Raw genomic sequence first — 20,517 nt, 5'->3', positions numbered from 1 at the left:
ATGTGTTTTGTGGACCTGGAGAAAGTATTTGACTGTGTCCCTCGTGATGCCCTGTGGGGGTGCTCCAGGACTATGGAATCGGGGGCCCTTTACTAGGGGCCATCCGGTCTCTGTACAAGCGGAGAAGGAGTTTGGCTCGCATTGCCGGCACTAAGTCGGACCTGTTCCCGGTGCATGTTGGACTCCGGGCGGTTCGCAGCCGAGTGTGAAGCGGCAGGGATGAAGATCAGCTCCTCCAAGTCCGAGGCCATGGTTCTCGACCGGAAAAGGGTGGCTTGTCCTCTTCAGGTTGGAGGGGAGTTCCTGCCTCAAGTGGAGGAGTTTAAGTATCTCGGGGTCTTGTTCACGAGTGAGGGAAGAATGGAGCGGAAGATTGACAGACGGATCGGCTGCCACAGTAATGGGGGCGCTGTGCCGGTCTATTGTGGTGAAGAGAGAGCTGAGCCAAAAAGCGAAGCTCTCGATTTACCGGTCGGTCTACGTTCCTACCCTCACCTATGGCCATGAACTTTGGGTCACGACCGAAAGAACGAGATCCCGGATACAAGCGGTTGAAATGAGTTTCCTCCGTAGGGTGGCCGGGCACTCCCTTAGAGATAGGGTGAGGAGCTTGGCCATCCGGGAGGGGATTGGAGTAGAGCCGCTGCTCCTCCACATTGAGAGGAGCCGCGACCCGGTCCTGGATAAAGCGGAAGACGATGAGAGAGACGAGAGCTGATCCAATGTAAGTAGGTAAAGAAATGTTTAAATTAATTAGTTTGTGTTTAATTTACTTTGTAGTGTCTGAGAGTCCATGCTATAACCTTTCTAACGTGTAATGTTAGCAGGCTGGCTCTGTTGTTGCAAGCTAGAGTTATCATATGGGATTTTTAGCTTCTGGCCAATCTGTTTCACTGTTTGTGTTTTCCACCTGAGACAGCTGTGAACTGATTTTAAAACAGCCTTATTTGAGTTAACCTGTTGAATGGTTGTTGGACAGTATTTCCTCTTTGAATCGGCAATTTAGAATCAATACCATTAAAACATTTTGTATCTTTTTAGTCCCATTATTATTTATAGTTTGCATTCTCCTAATGCCCAAACAGCTCACAATTTTTTAGGAAAATTAATTCCTTTATTTACTCTATTTGTTAACTTAATTATATTTTACAACATTATCTATTTGTCACATTCATAGTATTAACAGAAAAGGATAACAAAGCTATGAATTAAAGAACATTATTTTTGTTCTCATTTGAATGTTCTTCAAAAAATAGTAGCAGATTAAATGATTGGATCAGTCTTATTACTAGTGAGGAACAGAGCTGCTATAAATGTTTTGTAGAAATATCTTCTACCTGGTCAGGTTATTTGTGCTGAACATATTTTACTTTATAACTAATCAGTTTTGAAACTATTTCAAAGTCAAGTTTGATGTGTGACTTACCCATACACACAGTGGGCTGCAGTAAGGATCCAGATTGATGTTATAATAGAGCCTCCACATAGGTGTTCACTCCTGAAGTTGAGGCTAACTTGCCAGGGAAATTGACCTGGTTTAGAGATATTACCCCCAACAACTCGGGTGTTGTACTGAGGCCTAGAACCACACTCTGAGGACAGATGTAGGATCTTACAGTTAGTCAGGATTTTCACATACTGACACAAACACTATAAAAGGACATTTAAAATGACAAAACAAACTTTTTTTACTCAATTTTTTAGAGTCTAATATAGCTTGTGAAGGGTACTGGTACTCATACTTGTCATCTTCCGCTTTACCTGTGTCGCAGGGGCAGCAGACTTGTTCAGAGACCGGAGTACGGCAATGTGGACCAAACTCCTGCTCTGCTGGAGACCGGATGGCCCCTAATAATGGGTCCCCTGCTCTGTACTCCTGGAGTACTTTCCAAAGGGCACCACGAAGGACACTGTCGAAAGCCTTTGCCGGGTCCACAAAAACACATGTGGACTGATTGGGCAAACTCCCATGAACCCTCGAGCACCCTTTAGAGCTGGTCCAGTGTTCCACAGCAAGGATGAAAACCACACTGCTTCTCATGAAGGCAAGGTTCGACTATTGGCTGGACTCACCTCTCCAATACTTTGTCATAGGCCTTTCGAGCAAGAGTGAGGAGTGTGATCCCTCTGTAGTTGGAGTCCAGAGGCATTGTCCCCAACCGCCACGCAATGTTGAAGAGGCATGTAAGCTACAACAGCCCCACAACATCAACAGACTCGAGCTACTCAGGGCAGATGTCATCCATCCCCGATGCCTTGCTACCATGGAGCTTTTTGACCACCTCAGTGACTTCAGCCTGGGTGATAAACGAGTCCAACTCTGAGTCCCCATTCTCTGATTCCACCAGGGTAGGCCTGACGGTAGGATTGAGGAGATCCTCAAAATACTCCTTCCACTGCCCCATTATGTCCTCAGTCAAGGTCAGCAGCTCCCCACCCCCAGTGTAAACAGTGTTGGGGAAGCACTGCTTCCCTCTCCTGAGATGTTTTAGCAAAACTATTACTATCAAAGTTTGAATTGTATCATATCACTGAAGACATGTGGCTAATCCACATTGTGTTGTTCTCTGAAGATCACAGCTCCAGCTTTTGCAGTCTCTCTGGACACCCATTTTTTAAAGATCTAAAATACTCAACCAGTGTTTAATATTATTTTTTATAACATCAATTTACCTGTATTGTTTAAGGGTGAATTTACACCATTAAAGTCTTTTGGTAAACTTGGTCTGACTTTAATTTTTCTTTTGGTGCGGTTCTATGCAGTTTGCTTTGAAGCTTTTTTTGCAAGTGAACTATAACTTGTCAACAAAGCCACACAAGTGACGATCATTGCTCCCATTGGACAGAAATAATGGGGGAGGGAGAGAGTACAGACCGGACAAAAACAATGAGAAGGGTCTAGCTGAAGCCACTGCCCCTACAAAACACGCTCCTTCCCCCCGTATTATAGCTGGGTGGGGCAGAAGGTCGGGGTTTGACTCCTGGCCAGGGGTCTTTCTGCATGGATTTTGCATCTTCTCACCGTGCATGCATTGGTTCTCACCGGGTACTTCGGCTTCCTTCCACAGTCCAAAAACATGACTGTTAGGTAAATCGGTCTGTCTAAATTGCTCTTAGTTGTGAATGAGTGTGTGCATGGTTGTTTGTCCAGTGTGTCTCTGCGATGGATTGGCGCCCAGTCCAGGGTGTACCCTGCCTCTTGCCCGTAGACTGCTGGAGATAGGCACCAGCTCCCCCGTGACCCACAATGGAATGAACGATATAGAAGACGGTTGAAGCAGGGTGGTGGTCCCAACATTGGCTGCTTTGTTGCCAGTGGTGCTGGTGCATTGCACCAACTGAATAGAATAAAGACAGACTGACCTTCGAATTCTTAAACTTCACTTCGAATACACAGCTTGATGGGTAAAACTTGAACACAACTACAGTACAGACCAAAAGTTTGGACACACCTTCTCATTCAAAGAGTTTTCTTTATTTTCATGGCTATGAATATTGTACCTTCACTCTGAAGGCATCAATACTATGAATTAACACATGTGGAATTATATACTGAACAAAAAATGTGAAACAACTGAAAATATGTCTTATATTCTAGGTTCTTCAAAGTAACCACCTTTTGCTTTGATTACTGCTACGCAGACTCTTGGCATTCTGTTGATGAGCTTCAAGAGGTAGTCACCTAAAATGGTTTTAACTTCACAGGTGTGCCCTGTCAGGTTTAATAAGTGGGATTTTAAGCCTTATAAATGGGGTTGGGACAGTCAGTTGTGTTGTGCAGGAGGTGGATACAGTACACAGCTGATAGTCCTACTGAATAGACTGTTAGAATTTGTATTATGGCAAGAAAAGAGCAGTTAAGTAAAGAAAAATGAGTGGCCATCATTACTTTAAGAATGAAGATCAGTGAGTCCGAATGATTGGGAAAACATTTAAAGTGACCCCAAGTGCAGTCACAGAAACCATCAAGCGCTACAAAGAAACAGGCTCACATGAGGACCGCCCCAGGAAAGGAAGACAAAGAGTCACCTCTGCTGCGGACGATAAGTTAATCCGAGTCACCAGCCTCAGAAATCGCAGGTTAACAGCAGCTCAGATTAGAGAACAGGTCAATGCCTCACAGATTTCTAGCAGCAGACACATCTCTAGAACAACTGTTAAGAGGAGAATGAGTGAATCAAGCCTTCATGGTAAAATAGCTGCTAGGAAACCACTGCTGAGGACAGGAAACAAGCAGAAGAGACTTGTTTGGGCTAAAGAACACAAGGAATGGACATTAGACCAGTGGAAATCTGTGCTTTGGTCTGATGAGTCCAAGTCTGAGATCTTTGGTTCCAACCACTGTGTCTTTGTGCGGCGCAGAAGAGGTGAACGGATGGATGTGTAAGGGCTATTTGACCAAGAAGGAGAGTGATGGGGTGCTGCGCCAGATGACCGGGCCTCCACAGTCACCGGACCTGAACCCAATCGAGATGGTTTGGGGTGAGCTGAACCGCAGAGTGAAGGCAAAAGGGCCAACAAGGGCTAAGCATCTCTGGGAACTCCTTCAAGATGGTTGGAAAACCATTTCAGGTGACTACCTCTTGAAGCTCATCAACAGAATGCCAAGAGTGTGCGGAGCAGTAATCAAAGCAAAAGGTGGCTACTTTGAAGAACCTAGGACATAAGACATATTTTCAATTGTTTCACACTTTTTTATTCAGTATATAATTCCACATGTGTTAATTCATAGTTTTGATGCCTTCAGTGTGAAGATACATTATTCATAGTCATGAAAATAAAGAAAACTCTTTGAATGATAAGGTGGGTCCAAACTTTTGGTCTGTACTGTAGGTGTTCCAACATCAGAACTGGTCATGTATAAATTAGGATAAAATTAAGCTTGAAGAATGGCCCTATCAAAGCTCCGCCCTCCACAAGTCTGTGCCCCTTCACCTATTTTGAATAAATTATAATATTTCTGGCAAGACAGCTCAAAAGTCCAGCCAAAATGATGCAAACTGATGGTTACAAAAAGCGTTTGGGAAGGCACAGTTAACCAAATAACACTGGAGGTGATTTTCAGTCTGTAATTTTTCTCTGAACTTGTGTGAATTAGATGAAATTGTAAATAAACCTAAACCAGTGCAAACAGTGTGAAGTTGTATGTGCATCACGATTCCACGCTGAAAAAGAAGCTCAAATGCATAACTAAAATCTTAAAATATGACATTCATGTCCATGATGACTGGAATTCGTGATTATAAAATGTACCTCTCAAACTGTACATTAAATACTGTTAAGAGAAAAAAAGCAAACTAGTTTGAATGTGTTCTCTCACCAATACATTTCAGAGTTGTCACCATCCCAGAACTGCATCGGCTCTTACTGCAAGGACACAGTCAATGTCAAATAACACACAAACATATATGAACAAGTATCATAAATTGTTAGGCATATCCAGAGAAGAACTTATCTACTGTAGGAATTATTTAATTAGCTCAAATATTTATGAAACAGCATACACAATATTACCTACAGTGACTTGGAAAAGTATTCACCCCCTTGGCATTTATCATGTTTTGTTGCCTCAGTACTATGTAGAGCCACTATTACAGCTGAAATTAGTCCCAATGAGCTTGCAAACATCTTGCCACTGTTTTTGCCCATTCCTCAAGGCAAAACTGCTCCAGCTCCTTCATGTTGGATGGTTTTCTCTTGTGAACAGTGATCTACAAGTCTAACCACAGATTCTCAATTGGATTGTGGTCTGGACTTTGAGTATGCCATTCAAACACATTTAATTGTTTCTCTTTAAACCACTTGATTGTTGCTTTAGCTTTGGGACATTGTCCTGCTGAAAGATGAACCTCCGTTCCAGTCTCAAAGCACAGGCAAACTGACACAGATTTTACTGTGCCTGTATTTTGCACCATCCATCTTTCCCTCAACTCAGACCAGTTTTCACCCCCTTGGCATTTATCATGTTTTGTTGCCTCAGTACTATGTAGAGCCACTGTTACAGCTGGGGTCGTTTATCTTCGCTAGGTGAAAACGAGACATATCAAACTGTACAAGTCCCAATGAGCTTGCAAACATCTTGCCACTTTTTTTGCCCATTCCTCAAGGCAAAACTGCTCCAGCTCCTTCATGTTGGATGGTTTTCTCTTGTGAACAGTGATCTACAAGTCTAACCACAGATTCTCAATTGGATTGTGGTCTGGACTTTGAGTATGCCATTCAAACACATTTAATTGTTTCTCTTTAAACCACTTGATTGTTGCTTTAGCTTTGGGACATTGTCCTGCTGAAAGATGAACCTCCGTTCCAGTCTCAAAGCACAGGCAAACTGACACAGATTTTACTGTGCCTGTATTTTGCACCATCCATCTTTCCCTCAACTCAGACCAGTTTTCACCCCCTTGGCATTTATCATGTTTTGTTGCCTCAGTACTATGTAGAGCCACTGTTACAGCTGGGGTCGTTTATCTTCGCTAGGTGAAAACGAGACATATCAAACTGTACAAGTCCCAATGAGCTTGCAAACATCTTGCCACTTTTTTTGCCCATTCCTCAAGGCAAAACTGCTCCAGCTCCTTCATGTTGGATGGTTTTCTCTTGCGAACAGTGATCTACAAGTCTAACCACAGATTCTCAATTGGATTGTGGTCTGGACTTTGAGTATGCCATTCAAACACATTTAATTGTTTCTCCTTAAACCACTTGATTGTTGCTTTAGCTTTGGGACGTTGTCTTGCTGAAAGATTAACCTCCAGGCAGACTGACAGATTTTGCTGTGCCTGTATTTTGCACCATCCATCTTTCCCTCAACTCAGACCAGTTTTCAAGTACCTGCTGCTAAAAAACTTCCCCACAGCATAATGCTGCCACCACCATGTTTCACTGTGGGGATGGTGTTCTTGGGGTTATGGAATGTGTTTGGTATGTCTCAGACATAAGGCCTGATCTTCACAGATCCCAAATAGCGGGTGCTAATTTGCCTGTGAAATATGTGGTCGTGTTGCATGCAATATATAACAGGTGCAAAACAGGTGCAGACCGCCCTATTTAAATGAGGAAATTGTGTGTGCTACTGGCTGGAACAAGAGGAAAAGCAAACAGATCCTCTGCTGTGTTGCTAGAAATATGCAGGGATTGTTGTGTTGCATCATTATAAAAGATCCAGTTGCTGATTTTTTCTTTCTGTTCCGGTCGACCCTTGCTTTTCTGGACTGTTACAGTTAGTTAACTTTTGTACTCACAGCAGGCCCTGGCGAGATTATTTCTCTTATCTTGCTCGACATAACTAACAACAAATTGGCCAATCAATATTAACAATATAAAAGACAAATATGTCTGTCAATTTATTTGTCTCCCTTGATTTTTTTAATGTTTTTCGAGACTCATAGGGTTCTGTTGTTTTTTTTGAGAGTATATGTTTGAAGAGCTCAGAGTGAATGATAAACAGCCACAATATTTAAGCCTGAACATAATATTAGCAACATTTAAATAGATTGTTGTAGGAGTTGGCAATCTGTATGTTAAAGCTTTGCTAATTTTAAAACATAGCGTCACATAACTGTCCTGCAAAAAAGTTAAATCAAACTTTTATGTACGTAAAAATAAATTAATTATCCAATGATTTTAATAAATTTACTAAAGTTTGTTTTGCCAATATTTTAATGATATACAACATGTTTGATTGTTTAAATTGTTTTTTGGTGACACAAAATAATTTTTAACTGCTAAAACAAAACCTACCCTGGCATATGTTCACATTTAATCAAACTGATCCAGCTCTGAATGCCCTGCAATGACACAATGTGTCAAAAATGCAATGTGTTTTGTTTAGAGACAAGGTTACAGCATACACTGTCTTTGTCACCACATTGGAAAGCTGCTTTAAAATGGTGATTTTTCACCTGCTAAGAAGTGATTTTAGCATCCATTTTGCAATTGAAGGATTTAATCTGCCTTATAATGTCTTTAGTTCTTTCCTATTAATTATATTATCAACATTGAAGCACAGTGGGTCTTTTGCATGATGGCTGTGTGCGCTTTATCTGTTATATTACCTTTTGAAGATCTGGCCCATAGCTTTTCCTTGGTCGCCAAAAAGTTCAATTTTAGTCTCATTTGTCCTAACCCTTCTTCCAAATATTAGGGGAGTCACCCACATGCTTTTTGGTAAAATCCAAACATGCTGTTATGATTTGCGTTTGTTTGGTTTTTTGGTTCCGGGTTTTCTTTATGTTTTCAGTTAGGTTTTGAATCTTTCTTCTGTTTATTATTATTATTATTGTTAGATTTTTGAATCATGTTTCTGTTTGTTTTTCTGCTCATGCTTTAGTTTTGTCATCTTGTTCATGTTTTGTCAAGTTTGGTTTTCGGATCTGGTTATGCTTTTGTTTCATGTTTTTCTAGTTTCTGTTAGTTTGTGTTCAAGAGTCTCTGTTTTGCTCCAGCCACGTTTTGTAACTCCTTTAGGGCTACCTTTGGTCTCTGTGTTGCCTACCTGATGAATGCCCTCCTGGCCTGGTCTGTAAATTTTGGTGGGCGGCCATCTCATGGCAGGTTTGTTGTGGTACCATGTGCTTTATACTTGAAGATGATGGATTTTATGGTGCTCCAGGGTAACATCAAAGACTTGGATATCTTTTATAACCCCACCCTGACTTGTAAATCAAAAACTTTGTCTATGACTTGTTTGGAGAGCTCCTTGGTCTTCATGGTGTGATAGTGTTGGTGGTGCCTCCTGCTTAGTGGTGTTGCAGCCTCTGGGGCCTTTCAAAAAAGGTGTTTCTACTGAGAAATTGTGTGACCTGGATTGCACACAGGTGGAAGGGATTTCACAAATTTTGTGACTTTTGAAGGTAATTGGTTGCACAAAAACCTTTTAGGGGCTACATATGCAAATGACAATTTTCATTTGTGTCTCTTTTTTTAATTTTTTTTGTTCACTTTACTATTTTATGTGGTGGATCTGCATTATGTACATAAAATACGATTGAAATTACAGGTTGGAATGTAACAAAACAGGTTAATTGGGGGTCCTTTCGCAAGGAACTGTATTTTAGCAAAACCTTTTTTGGAATTAAGTGAAGAACTTCCAATTTAAAAAACTGAATATATATTATAGCTTAAATTTCTTCCTTCCATTGGAGCTTTGGGATAATTAGATAACTCTCATCTATATGGGGCTGCATGGTGGTGCAGTTGGTATCACTGTTGCCTTGCAGCAAGAAGGACCTGGGTTCAATTCCTGGCCTGGGGTCTTTCTGCATGGAGTTTGCATGTTCTCCCCGTACATGCGTGGGCTCTCACCGGGTACTCCGGCTTCCTCCCACAGTCCAAAGACATGCCTATTAGGTTAATTGGTAACTCTAAATTGCCCTTAGGTGAATGTGTGCGTGGTTGTTTGTGTGTTGCCCTGCAATGGACTGGCGACCTGTCCAGGGTGTACCCCGCCTCTCGCCCATAGACTGCTGGAGATAGGCACCAGCTCCCCTGTGACCCACTATGGAATAAGCAGTAGAAAATGACTGACTCATCTATATGAAGTGAGAGATATGCCTTCTTGTCTGTCACAGCAAACTAAAGAAAAGTATGGGCCTGATCTTCAAAGATTCTAAATAAGGAGCACTAAATTGCTAAATAAAACTGCGCATACAATAAGTGGGCGTGTTGTGCGCGATCTACAAAGATTACATGCACAATGGATAAAAGGTGCAAAAGTGGTGCACACTGCCCTATTTAATAATATAATGTTGATAACAAATACAATAATATTAATAACAATAATAACAATAATAATAATCTATTGCATTTATATAGTTATCTGAAAGGGCAACAAAACAACAGTAAAACTACCGTATTTTCCACACTATAAGGCGCACTTAAAAACCTTTAATTTTTTCAAAAAATGACAGTGCGCCTTGTAATCCGGAGCGCCTTATATATGGATCAATTGGTTAATTGGTTGATCCATACTGGTTGTACACGGCACTCTGTCAAATGTTTCAGTACGACTGGTAAACTACAAAGCCGCACCGCTTGCAGCATTATGGCTACCGTAGTCAGGGGTGTCGCCGAAGTAATAGCGGTAAACACCTGTACTGTGCTTACTCCTAGTCCAACACCACTTGTGTGTGTATAACGTTTGAATGTACTGTTGCAGGAATTGCCTGAACTATATGTGATTAGAAGCTCAGTGTGTGGGGTGTATGTTTCGTGTGTGTGTGGAAGATGTTGACATTACTCCTCCGGACAGAGGTGGCGCTGTGTGCTGCCGTAGCTGAGAATCAAGAGTGAAGGAGTGACGTCGGTATTATTGTGTGTGTGGGGTGGGTAGAGACGGCGACCGGAGCAGCGGTGTATGAGTCTGTAAACCCTGTGTTTTTACGTGCTGCAAAGTCATTAAAAAGAACCCCGAATCTCGTCAACAACTCAGTGTTTTGATGCTGTTTCTTCATGCTCAACTCAGCAACGTATGAGTGAGGGAGTTAACCCCGAGGAAACTAGTAACTTCGGCCCTGGAGAAAGCGTCTCCCCTGTGTCATCAGACTACGGTCAGGGGACAGAAACAGGAAAGGTTAACAGTACTAACGTTTGATCTAGTGCATCAAACTGTTTCTTTTACGTGTTTACGGAATCAGGGAAAAGTTCCCTTTCACGTTTTAACTAACGTTTGATTTCAACTTCAACTTCATAGACTCCAATGCATTCCTAACGTGCGGTTGGCTCTATTCAATAGAATTCTATGTAGAGGAGACCTTACCATGAGAGTGAATGGAGTTATCAGAACGCTGGTTTGTAGTGTATTAATAAAGTTTGACTGACTGACTTATCTGACTGTTTTGTTGACATTCTCTTTAGCACAGCTCCTTCTAGTGGATGCATAACGCAACCCCAGTCAAACGTTTGACTGCAGTAGCTTCTATTCTATGCGCCTTATAATCCGGTGCACCCTATATATGAAAAAAAATTCTAAAATAGGCCATTCATTGAAGGTGCGCCTTATAATCCGGTGCGCCTTATAGTGCGGAAAATACGGTATTTAAAAACATGAAAATACTAACAGCTACACTTAAGCCCTGATTTTCCAAGATCCCAAATAAGGGGTGCTAAATTGCTTGCACAAAAAAAAACCTGCACGCACTATTCACATCAGCCAGTTTATCATCGCAGCCCCTGCCCAGACAAGATTATTTTCCCCCTCTGTTCATTTATGCAGGGCGCCTCCGAGTGTGTAATTGAGCATGCAGAAGGCTGAGTTTTAGGTTGTTCTGCAAGCAGAGGCTTTATGGTTGTGGTCCGGACAGACCCAGTTAAGCAAAGACTACATCCTGCTTCACCTTCAATCGAAATATTGGATTACAGGCCATTGCGCAGGAGGGCAGAGCTGTGTCCAAAGTGGCGCGTGCCCCCCCGCCATTGATGCGCACATGGGGCAGCTAGTGTAGGCTGACAACACCACTGGAACGCACACAGCTTGTTAACTGTGTTGCCAGACATAAACTCGCAATGGTTGCAACTAATAAATTGGCCAATCACTATTAACAGTCTCGGTGTGACATGTTGGTTTTTGTGTTATGGTCTCTTGTGGTTTATTTTGTCTAGATGTTTTTATTTTGGTTTTTGTATTCTGTCTTATTAGGTTCACCTGCTCCCTCTGTCTTCCTGCGTCCATATCACACCTGTTCCCTGTTTTTTTGATTGTCTGCCGTTTGTTTCCCTTTCATGTCTCTCAGTATATTAGTTGGTCTGTGTTCTTTGTTCCCCGCTGGTTCCTCCGTCACTATCCCTGGTTCTGTTTTCTCTACAATTTCCTGCAGAGTGCTCTCTTGTAAGTTTTTGTCAGGATTCTTTGTAGTACCTGCAGTTACTCGCTACATGTTTGTAAATACCTCTGGAAATAAAATCTGAAGAGTCTTACAAACATGCTGCTCCCAAGCTCTTGTCTGCGCTTTGGTCCCATCCGAACACAGAACCTGACATTGACAATAAAAAAGACAAATACACTCACTCACCGCCAAGTTGAATCATTTTAGAGCAATTCCCAAAATTCAGTTCTCTCTGAATCTGTCAGGTAAAATGGTAACACTCAATATCTGCACTGAATGTTTATTCTATTCCATATTGTATCTGAAGTTGTTTAAAATATTTAGAAATGTAGTTTCTTTGCTGCGATTGAATCTAAAATCAGACTGGTATTTATGTGGAATGAGTAGGTAAAATGTCTGAAGGAATGTTATTTAGAACTGCAATAAAATATCCAGCCCCTTCAGAGGTAAGACTGTGTTTCCAAACTGTTCTTACAGGAAAAAACACTATGAAAACTATTCAAATGACAAATGTCCTAAAAACCAAGTTTACTAGAAAGAATGATTGCTGTGCTTCCTCCTTCCCTTGCTTCTATGATTGAAAATGAGAAATTGTAGCTGTGGATGTGAAACTTCATGAAAGGGGACATACCATGCTTTTAAAGCCTTTCTTTTCAGCCTTAAATCATTCAGTTGTGGAACTGCAATGCTTTGGTCTGAAATCCTTGTTATTGTAGCTCCACAGGTCCATCTTTGGCCCTTGTTCTGAGGTGCATCTAAGAGCAACTCGTTTTGGTGCGGTCTCTTTAAATGCTACTGAGGCAATTCACACTCCGCCCTTTTCCAGGTCAAAGAGCCCTCCACATTATTGCATTCAGCCATTTTTGTAGTTTGCTAACAGAGATACTATTATCTAGCACCGCGGAAACAAGACAAAAATGGCAAAACCAATGCCAAACTGTTAATGTAATAATACTTTTGAAAACATACAAGGAGCTAAAAGCGAGTCCTCAGAGCTAACATAAGCGGAAGGCATGATGCTACTGCTATCAAAACAATGGCCAGGATGTCAACAAAGTTACAACACAACACAATAAATTCATATCTAAAATAAGGTTTGTTGTCATTTTAGCGTTATTTGGACATTACTCTTTAGTGTGTCCGTCGTTTCAATAGACAGAGGGAACTTACCCCTTAAACAAGCCTTTCAGCAAATCCTACTTGATACTTGCGGAGGTTGCTGAACAACTCGTCCTTCAAGTGCTTCAAGCAGACAAAGAGAAATTACCCCACTGATGTTGGAATATTTCCATTCATTCATTCATTCATCTTCTATACTGCTGATTCCATAGAGAGTCATCGGGGAGCTGGTGCCTATCTCCAGCAGTCTACAGGCGAGAGGCAGGGTACACCCTGGACAAGTCGCCAATATTTCCATGAAAAATAAAATTTAACCATGCATTTTGAAGAGGTTCTGATGCTGGGGGACAGTGTAATGAATTTTGCGGGTTAATACACCCAACAAAAGAACCAAATGTATCCTCTTGCAGCATCCGCATTCTTGAGCTTGGAGTACAAAGTCGCATGGAGAAATAAAAATGACGAATACGCAAAATTAATCAGCCAAAAATCCATTACCTCATTAGCTGTTCCAAAGCAAATACGGTAACTTAACAGTTCAAAAAAACGTAATAGATGATATATACAAAGACATAAAGATATCTTCGCAACACCTGGTGAGTCTTAATTCAACTTTTCTGCATTCCAACAGAAGACAACACAACAAAATGTATTTAAAGGTTGAAAAAGTGGATTTTGCATGATATGTCCCCTTTCATAGAAGCAGGTCCATTTATGTTAGCCAAGTTTCTGTTAAAAACCTGCACTCAATATTCTTATCTAATAGAGAAGAGGTAGTGGAGAGCCGTTGTTGAAGCTGGTGTTTGAATAAAAGAAACCAGCTAAATGGTTTTGTCATAGATTTCAGGTTCTTTAATAATGATCAGACCATGAACGTAAGACAAAGACCGTTTACATAATTAATTCAGATTCTTACCAAGAATTTTAAACACCATCACAGTGGATGCCCAAGTCAATGCTTTAACAATACAAAGTACTTTTTCATGGTTTTATTTGAATGATGTATCTCTGAAATATTTTATTCCGACTGCATTGTTTAAAAATAAGACCTGATGTGTCACATTGTGGTTTGTGGGTGGACCAAAGCGCAGGCAAGAGCTTGGCAGCAGCATTTCAAGCAGTCTTCAGCTTTATTCAAAAAGGGGGTCAGAGCGTAGCAAAAACACTGCAGGTACTGACCAGAGTAGTGATCCACAACTTACAGAGACACTGCAGAAACATGCGGAACTCAAGGCATGGACGAGGGTAGTGAACGAGAGGAAACAGCAAAGGACAATGAAACAAAACCAACTAATATACAGAACGAGAACAAAGGCAGGTAATCAAGGAACTAAGAACAGGTGTAACGAGGAGGCAGGAAGGCAGAGGGAACAGGTGAAAACAATACATAGATTAAAACATGACAAAGGGACTAATAAACATTACCGAAACGAAGCTATAAACAAATAACCAAATGAAGCATGAGAGTAAAGAATAAACATGAACCGAGAAACTAGAGGGAACATAAGAAACACCATAACCTAAGAACGAACAAGGAACCCATACAGCATACCTAACACCACACAGACTGAACTGACAGGAAGGGAAGCAGAGAACATGAGGACTAGGATGTAAACAAACAAAAAATAAACAATAAGTAAACACAACCTAACCAGGGGCTGGTGAAATAAGATAAACAGAGTACAAATAATAATAGGCATAATAATAATAATAGCAAAAATGACAAAGAGAAAACCATCCTAAGTCAAAACTAAGAAAGCAACCATAACCAAAGGAGCAATGAACGAGGAGGGTGACAACACTAGGGGGGAAACAAACAATCAGGAGTGAGAGGGAGTAACCAAAACAACAAGACTACCAATATACTAAATATAAACATAAGTGACTAAACACAAACAAAGTCCAAACCCTGACATGATGTGCTAATTGAACACAAATACCAACTGAACTGAACAAAATGCAAGAGCTATAAAACTTGCAAAAAACCCTAACCCTTGAGACTACGACATCCCCAGGGATTTTGAAAAGTTAATGTTTTTTTTAATTGCCTTCTGTTTGGTATGCTTCTTTATTAACTGTTGCTGTTAAAATATTCTTAAATATTATTTGTTTGTAGTGTTTAGATATTCACTTGATGACATGATATGACTTGAACTTAATCATACAAAAGACCTACAGCAACATTATATAAAAGATTTGTAAGTCACATAAACAAAGAAACTGTCTGATCAGAGATAAACGGCTTTTCTTGATTGGTCAGTGAAATTCAATGCTAACTTAAGGGTTGCTGGCTGGAGCCCACTAGGCATGTGACCTTTAAAAATCACCAAATCCCCCATACATGTGACCTCCCTGTTTTGATTGATCAGCCTCTTTTAAAATCAGGGGAGCTGCCTGGCCCTTTTAAGTATTAAACTACAAACAACAAAACACATAGTCATTTTTCATACAAGAAAGCTTCTAATGTAAATAAGACATCTATTTTTTTCATGAATATAACACAAAACCTCAAAATAAGTTCATGAAAGTCATTCATACAAAATCTTCACAACAAAATTTTTAAATATGACTAAATAATTTTCTTAAAATATTATCTAAAATTTAGATGACATGTAAATAAATAAATTTTAGCACCAAGATCTGTCTCATTTGTTCATTTATCAGTGATATCATAATCAATTACCTTTCCAGTGAACAATTCATAGCACATATTTAGAAAGACAAGGAGATTTTTTTTTCATTGATATGTATATATCAGGTAAAGTCTATAAGAATATACCCATGAGCAACTAAATGAATCAAAGTGTAAATCTAATGTTAGATTTTTAAGCTTGATTTATATTTCCAAATATTCAGTGATTAATTACTATGAAATAAATGCTGTCGATTTATGTCACACAAGGTTTAAACCTTGCAGTTTATTCTTTATTCAGTTATGATGCATATCTATAACAGCAGAGTTTGTTTACATCTAGTTGCAGCTGATTAACATTTCAAGAGCTCAAACAAAACCTTAGTTACAACAGCAAATCCCTGATGAGTTACAGAGGACATGCTGTGGATGGATTGCAGGAGCAAACTGTAAAGGGAGAGTGAGGAAATTTAAATTATCTCCTCAATCGATCACTTGAGTACTCAGGCAAAAATAGATTACCTTCAAGCTCAACAAGGATCCAGCCAGTGTATCAGGAATTCACTGATGCTGTTTTGTTCTCTACCTACTGTTCTGTTGTTTATTACTCTTTTTGCTCATACAGATATACAGGGGTTGGACAATGAAACTGAAACACCTCGATTTAGAACACAATAATTTATTAGTATGGTGTGGGGTCAGAGGGATTTTAAGTCATTCTTCTTGCAGGATTGTGGCCAGGTCACTACGTGATACTGGTGGAGGAAAACGTTTCCTGACCCGCTCCTCCAAAACACCCCAAAGTGGCTCAATAATATTTAGATCTGGTGACTGTGCAGGCCATGGGAGATGTTCAACTTCACTTTCATTTTCATCAAACCAATCTTTCACCAGTCTTGCTGTGTGTATTGGTGCATTGTCGTCCTGATACACGGCACCGCCTTCAGGATACAATGTTTGAAACCATTGGATGCACATGGTCCTCAAGAATGGTACGGTAGTCCTTGGCAGTGACGTGCCCATCTAGCACAAGTATTGGGCCAAGGGAATGCCATGATATGGCAACCCAAACCATCACTGATCCACCCCCATGCTTCACTCTGGGCATGCAACAGTCTGGGTGGTACGCTTGTTTGGGGCTTCTCCACACCGTAACTCTCCCGGATGTGGGGAAAACAGTAAAGGTGGACTCATCAGAGAACAATACATGTTTCACATTGTCCACAGCCCAAGATTTGCGCTCCTTGCACCATTGAAACCGATGTTTGGCATTGGCATGAGTGACCAAAGGTTTGGCTATAGCAGCCCGGCCATGTATATTGACCCTGTGGAGCTCCCGACGGACAGTTCTGGTGGAAACAGGAGAGTTGAAGTGCTCATTTAATTCTGCCGTGATTTGGGGAGCCGTGGTTTTATGTTTTTTGGATACAATCTGGGTTAGCACCCGAACATCCGTTTCAGACAGCTTCCTCTTGCGTCCACAGTTAATCCTGTTGGATGTGATTTGTCCTTCTTGGTGGTATGCTGACATTACTCTGGATACCGTGGCTCTTGATACATCACAAAGTCTTGCTGTCTTGGTCACAGATGCGCCAGCAAGACCTGCACCAACAATTTGTCCTCTTTTGAACTCTGGTATGTCACCCATAATGTTGTGTGCATTTCAATATTTTGAGCAAAACTGTGCTCTTACCCTGCTTATTGAACCTTCACACTCTGCTCTTACTGGTGCAATGTGCAATCAATGAAGACTGGCTACCAGGCTGGTCCAATTTAGCCATGAAACCTCCCACACTAAAATTACACGTGTTTCAGTTTCATTGTCCAACCCCTGTAGAATCATCCAAACTGTTTTAGACAAATTGATTCTGTAAGTCACAAAGAATGTCAGGGTTATTCTGCATAAACCCGCCTTGCTATGACGAAATGTTGCATACCTAAAGGTTGAGGCATTCTGGAGCTTAATGGCCTCTGCTTGACTATAGTTGATGGAGATCAAGTTGGTTTGAAGGTCCTGTTCAATGGAGGTCAGAGATATGAAGAAGGACTCCACATACCTAGTAGATAACAAATTTTCAAACACACTTGCAAAATTATAGGTATATAAAATGAAATCTAAGATCTTTTGCTTGTGTAAAATGACTTAGCTCTCAAACATTTTGGGGTGTTGATAAACCCTGATGTAAATACAGCCAATGTAAACATGTATACATTAATTGTATTGAGTAAAGACATTCAGAGTAAATACTTGTTAATTATGCTGAGCCTTTAAACAATATTTTAGTTACAGGGAGATTTAATCGACAGGAGTGAGGTCCTCCTGAAGTATGACAAACACCTTCTAAAGAGGGACAACTTCAGTTTCACCTCCACACTTAACATCACTTTTCCATTCAGTTCAGTTCAATTCAGATTTATTTATATAGCGCCAATTTACAGCACATGTTGTCTCATGACATTTACAAAGTCAATTCAATCGAATCATACAGTTTTCAAGTCAGATACATACATTCCAACTAATCCTATTAAACAGTGCAGTCAGATTATGCTTATTACTCAAATTGGTTAAAATGTTTTTCTATCCAATGCCTCTTTTCCACTGGCACGGCACTGCACCACTCAGTTTTGCTCTACCCGGTACGGTAACTGTTGTCTTTCCACTGACCCACCAATGGCTGAAGCTATGGCAACTAAAGCCCCGCCTACAGCCATGAGTGTAGAGTGCTGGGCTGCTATTAACGTTAATGTGTTACATTGTCACATTAAAGTAATCTGTGTGAAATGATAAAAAAATCAATAAAAACAAAACCATTAATAAACTAAATACTAATAACATTTGTATTAATGTATATGCAAGAATGTCTTATTTATGTTTTTATGTCTAAAATGATCCACTGGGATAATTATCTGGACCCCAGCCCAGCCAGAACTTATAAAATAAGGCTCTGGGGTGTGGCCGGAGAAGCAGAGAGGAGAGATGCTGCTGTCTGGATGGTGAAGCTCCAAAGTTTGCCTGAAGAAGTTACAATTTTGGGCTTTATGAAAAAGTTTTTTTCTCAGCCATGGCAATAATGAGGACAAAGACTTAAAAGCGCAAAACCGCGGACTTTTGACCTTTGAAGTTAGTTTTTGATTGGATATTGCATATTTGTGTTCCGCATATTCAGCGGGCTAGTCTTCCTGTTTGGTCCAATGCAAGCAGTCTGATTACGGGCAGCTGCTCTCTGCCTGCTCCCTCCTCCAACAGATGCTGGTTCGCTAAAGGACCATAAATAAATTTCCGAACCAAGCACGCTATTTCATGGTGGTTTTGTTTTGCGTTTTTTGGGGGAAATGTTTGTGCCTCTGAATAGCTGATTTTATCTGTGACCAGCTGATTTAGGATGTTATTACATACAGCGCTCTGCCTGCATGTAATTCAGAAAAGTGATTTGTCCTTTTTCTTTCCTGTCAGCCTTCAGGCATGGTTTATGACCCGTAAATGGTACTATTACATGTATGACCTCCTCCGGCCACTGTGGTTCTTAATATTATTGTAGTTGCTCTTGAGTTTTATTAACTTTTCCCTGAACTGTTGTTGGAATTATGATTATTGATTAATTAATCTTTATCAATAATTATAATTAAAAATCATAATTTGACAAAATTAATTTATTAACCAAAATCCTCATTTATGAATCCAGACCAGAGATGTCTTCTGGTGTTGTAATTGTGGCTCAACGCCTCTGATAATTACAACCGTTAAATACTCAGTAATAATTGATAACTATTACCAGAGATGTCACCGTTTAATCGACCATTTCTGCCGAAACGTGTGGAACTTCAACCTTATCTTGACTGACGAATAACTCTTGCACAAAATAAACACAGAACGCCTTCTGTTTATCTATGTGAATATTTATTAAATCACAGCCCTGATACACTTGCTCTTCCGATTTAATAATCTTCACCTACTCAAACATGCAAAGTTCTACACAAAAGGGGTAAAATATCTAACTAAACAAAATAAAGCAAAACAGCAGTGTGGGATCAAACCAGCAGTTATGGCAAAAATGATAATATGACAAAGGGGTGCGGTGGTGAGTGGAGGTTGGGGCGCAGCTCCAACTGTAACTGAGTTATACTCAGTCATAAAACCTCCTCCAACTCTGCGAGGTGAGCAGACAAAGGGTTATAAAACTTTTGGCGGCAAGCTAGCAAGCAGTAAGGTTGAAGACAAAGAAAATGGGGAATTTCACCATGAGGTTATTTTAACAGTCCAGTCTCACAGCGCACATGCGCTTGCTCTCGGGTGTTCAACAACCCCACAAAACACACACAAAGCTGGGTAGCGCAACGGCTTCCAGGCATCCAACACAGCACATCAAAGTTTCAATAAAAAAGTTACATGCACATATCATTCAGAACACATTAGATTAAATAGCGAATCTCATTGCACTAAAACCTCCTGTACCCTGCCCAGACTTTCTAAGAAAGAAATAAAAATAAAGGATAGGTTTTACTTGTCGTCGTCGTCTTCCTTCTGAGCGGGGTTGAGAGAGAATGGGGTGGAAGTTGGAAGTTACTGTGCGTCCACAGTTAACTTCAGGAAAAGCGGTCAATCTTCGTCTTCTGGCCTCTTTGGCGAAAGGGAAAATATGATCTGACCATCACAGTCGACTAGCACAAAAACACGGTGGCGATTCGTCTCCTTGAAACTCCGTGTTTGTTTTAGTTACGTGTTAAACTAACATCTTTGATCGGCAAAGTGAAATTTCTGGCCTTCTTATTCCAAAAACCTCAGTTATAAATTCTTCGTTGGCCAACGAGAGAGAGATTTAATTTATTTTCTCTCGTTGGCCAATGAGAGAGAATAAATTAAATCCACTCGGGACTCTTCTCCAGGTGATGCTTCAGATGTTGGCAACCGTGTCACAGTCTCCAGCTGAAGGCGAGTGTTCAAAA

The 20,517-nt window shown here is 40.5% G+C and overlaps 1 protein-coding gene across 1 annotated transcript in view; it reads right to left on the bottom strand.

Moving 5' to 3' along the window:
- The window catches only part of tmprss3a (transmembrane serine protease 3a), a 135,707-nt gene that overhangs the window by 35,460 nt on the left and 79,730 nt on the right, over window positions 1-20,517 (bottom strand). Inside the window, exons 7-9 of the mRNA XM_047369869.1 lie at window positions 17,511-17,630; window positions 5,321-5,367; window positions 1,427-1,592 (exon numbers count right to left, since the gene is read on the bottom strand). Coding sequence (XP_047225825.1) covers window positions 1,427-1,592; window positions 5,321-5,367; window positions 17,511-17,630 — 333 coding nt within the window. The remainder of the gene's footprint in view (window positions 1-1,426; window positions 1,593-5,320; window positions 5,368-17,510; window positions 17,631-20,517) is intronic.

This window comes from Girardinichthys multiradiatus, chromosome 7, assembly GCF_021462225.1.
Source record: "Girardinichthys multiradiatus isolate DD_20200921_A chromosome 7, DD_fGirMul_XY1, whole genome shotgun sequence".
NCBI lineage: Eukaryota > Metazoa > Chordata > Actinopteri > Cyprinodontiformes > Goodeidae > Girardinichthys > Girardinichthys multiradiatus.
Note: the sequence above shows the minus strand (reverse complement) of the source record. Positions and strands in the feature narration are given on the sequence as shown.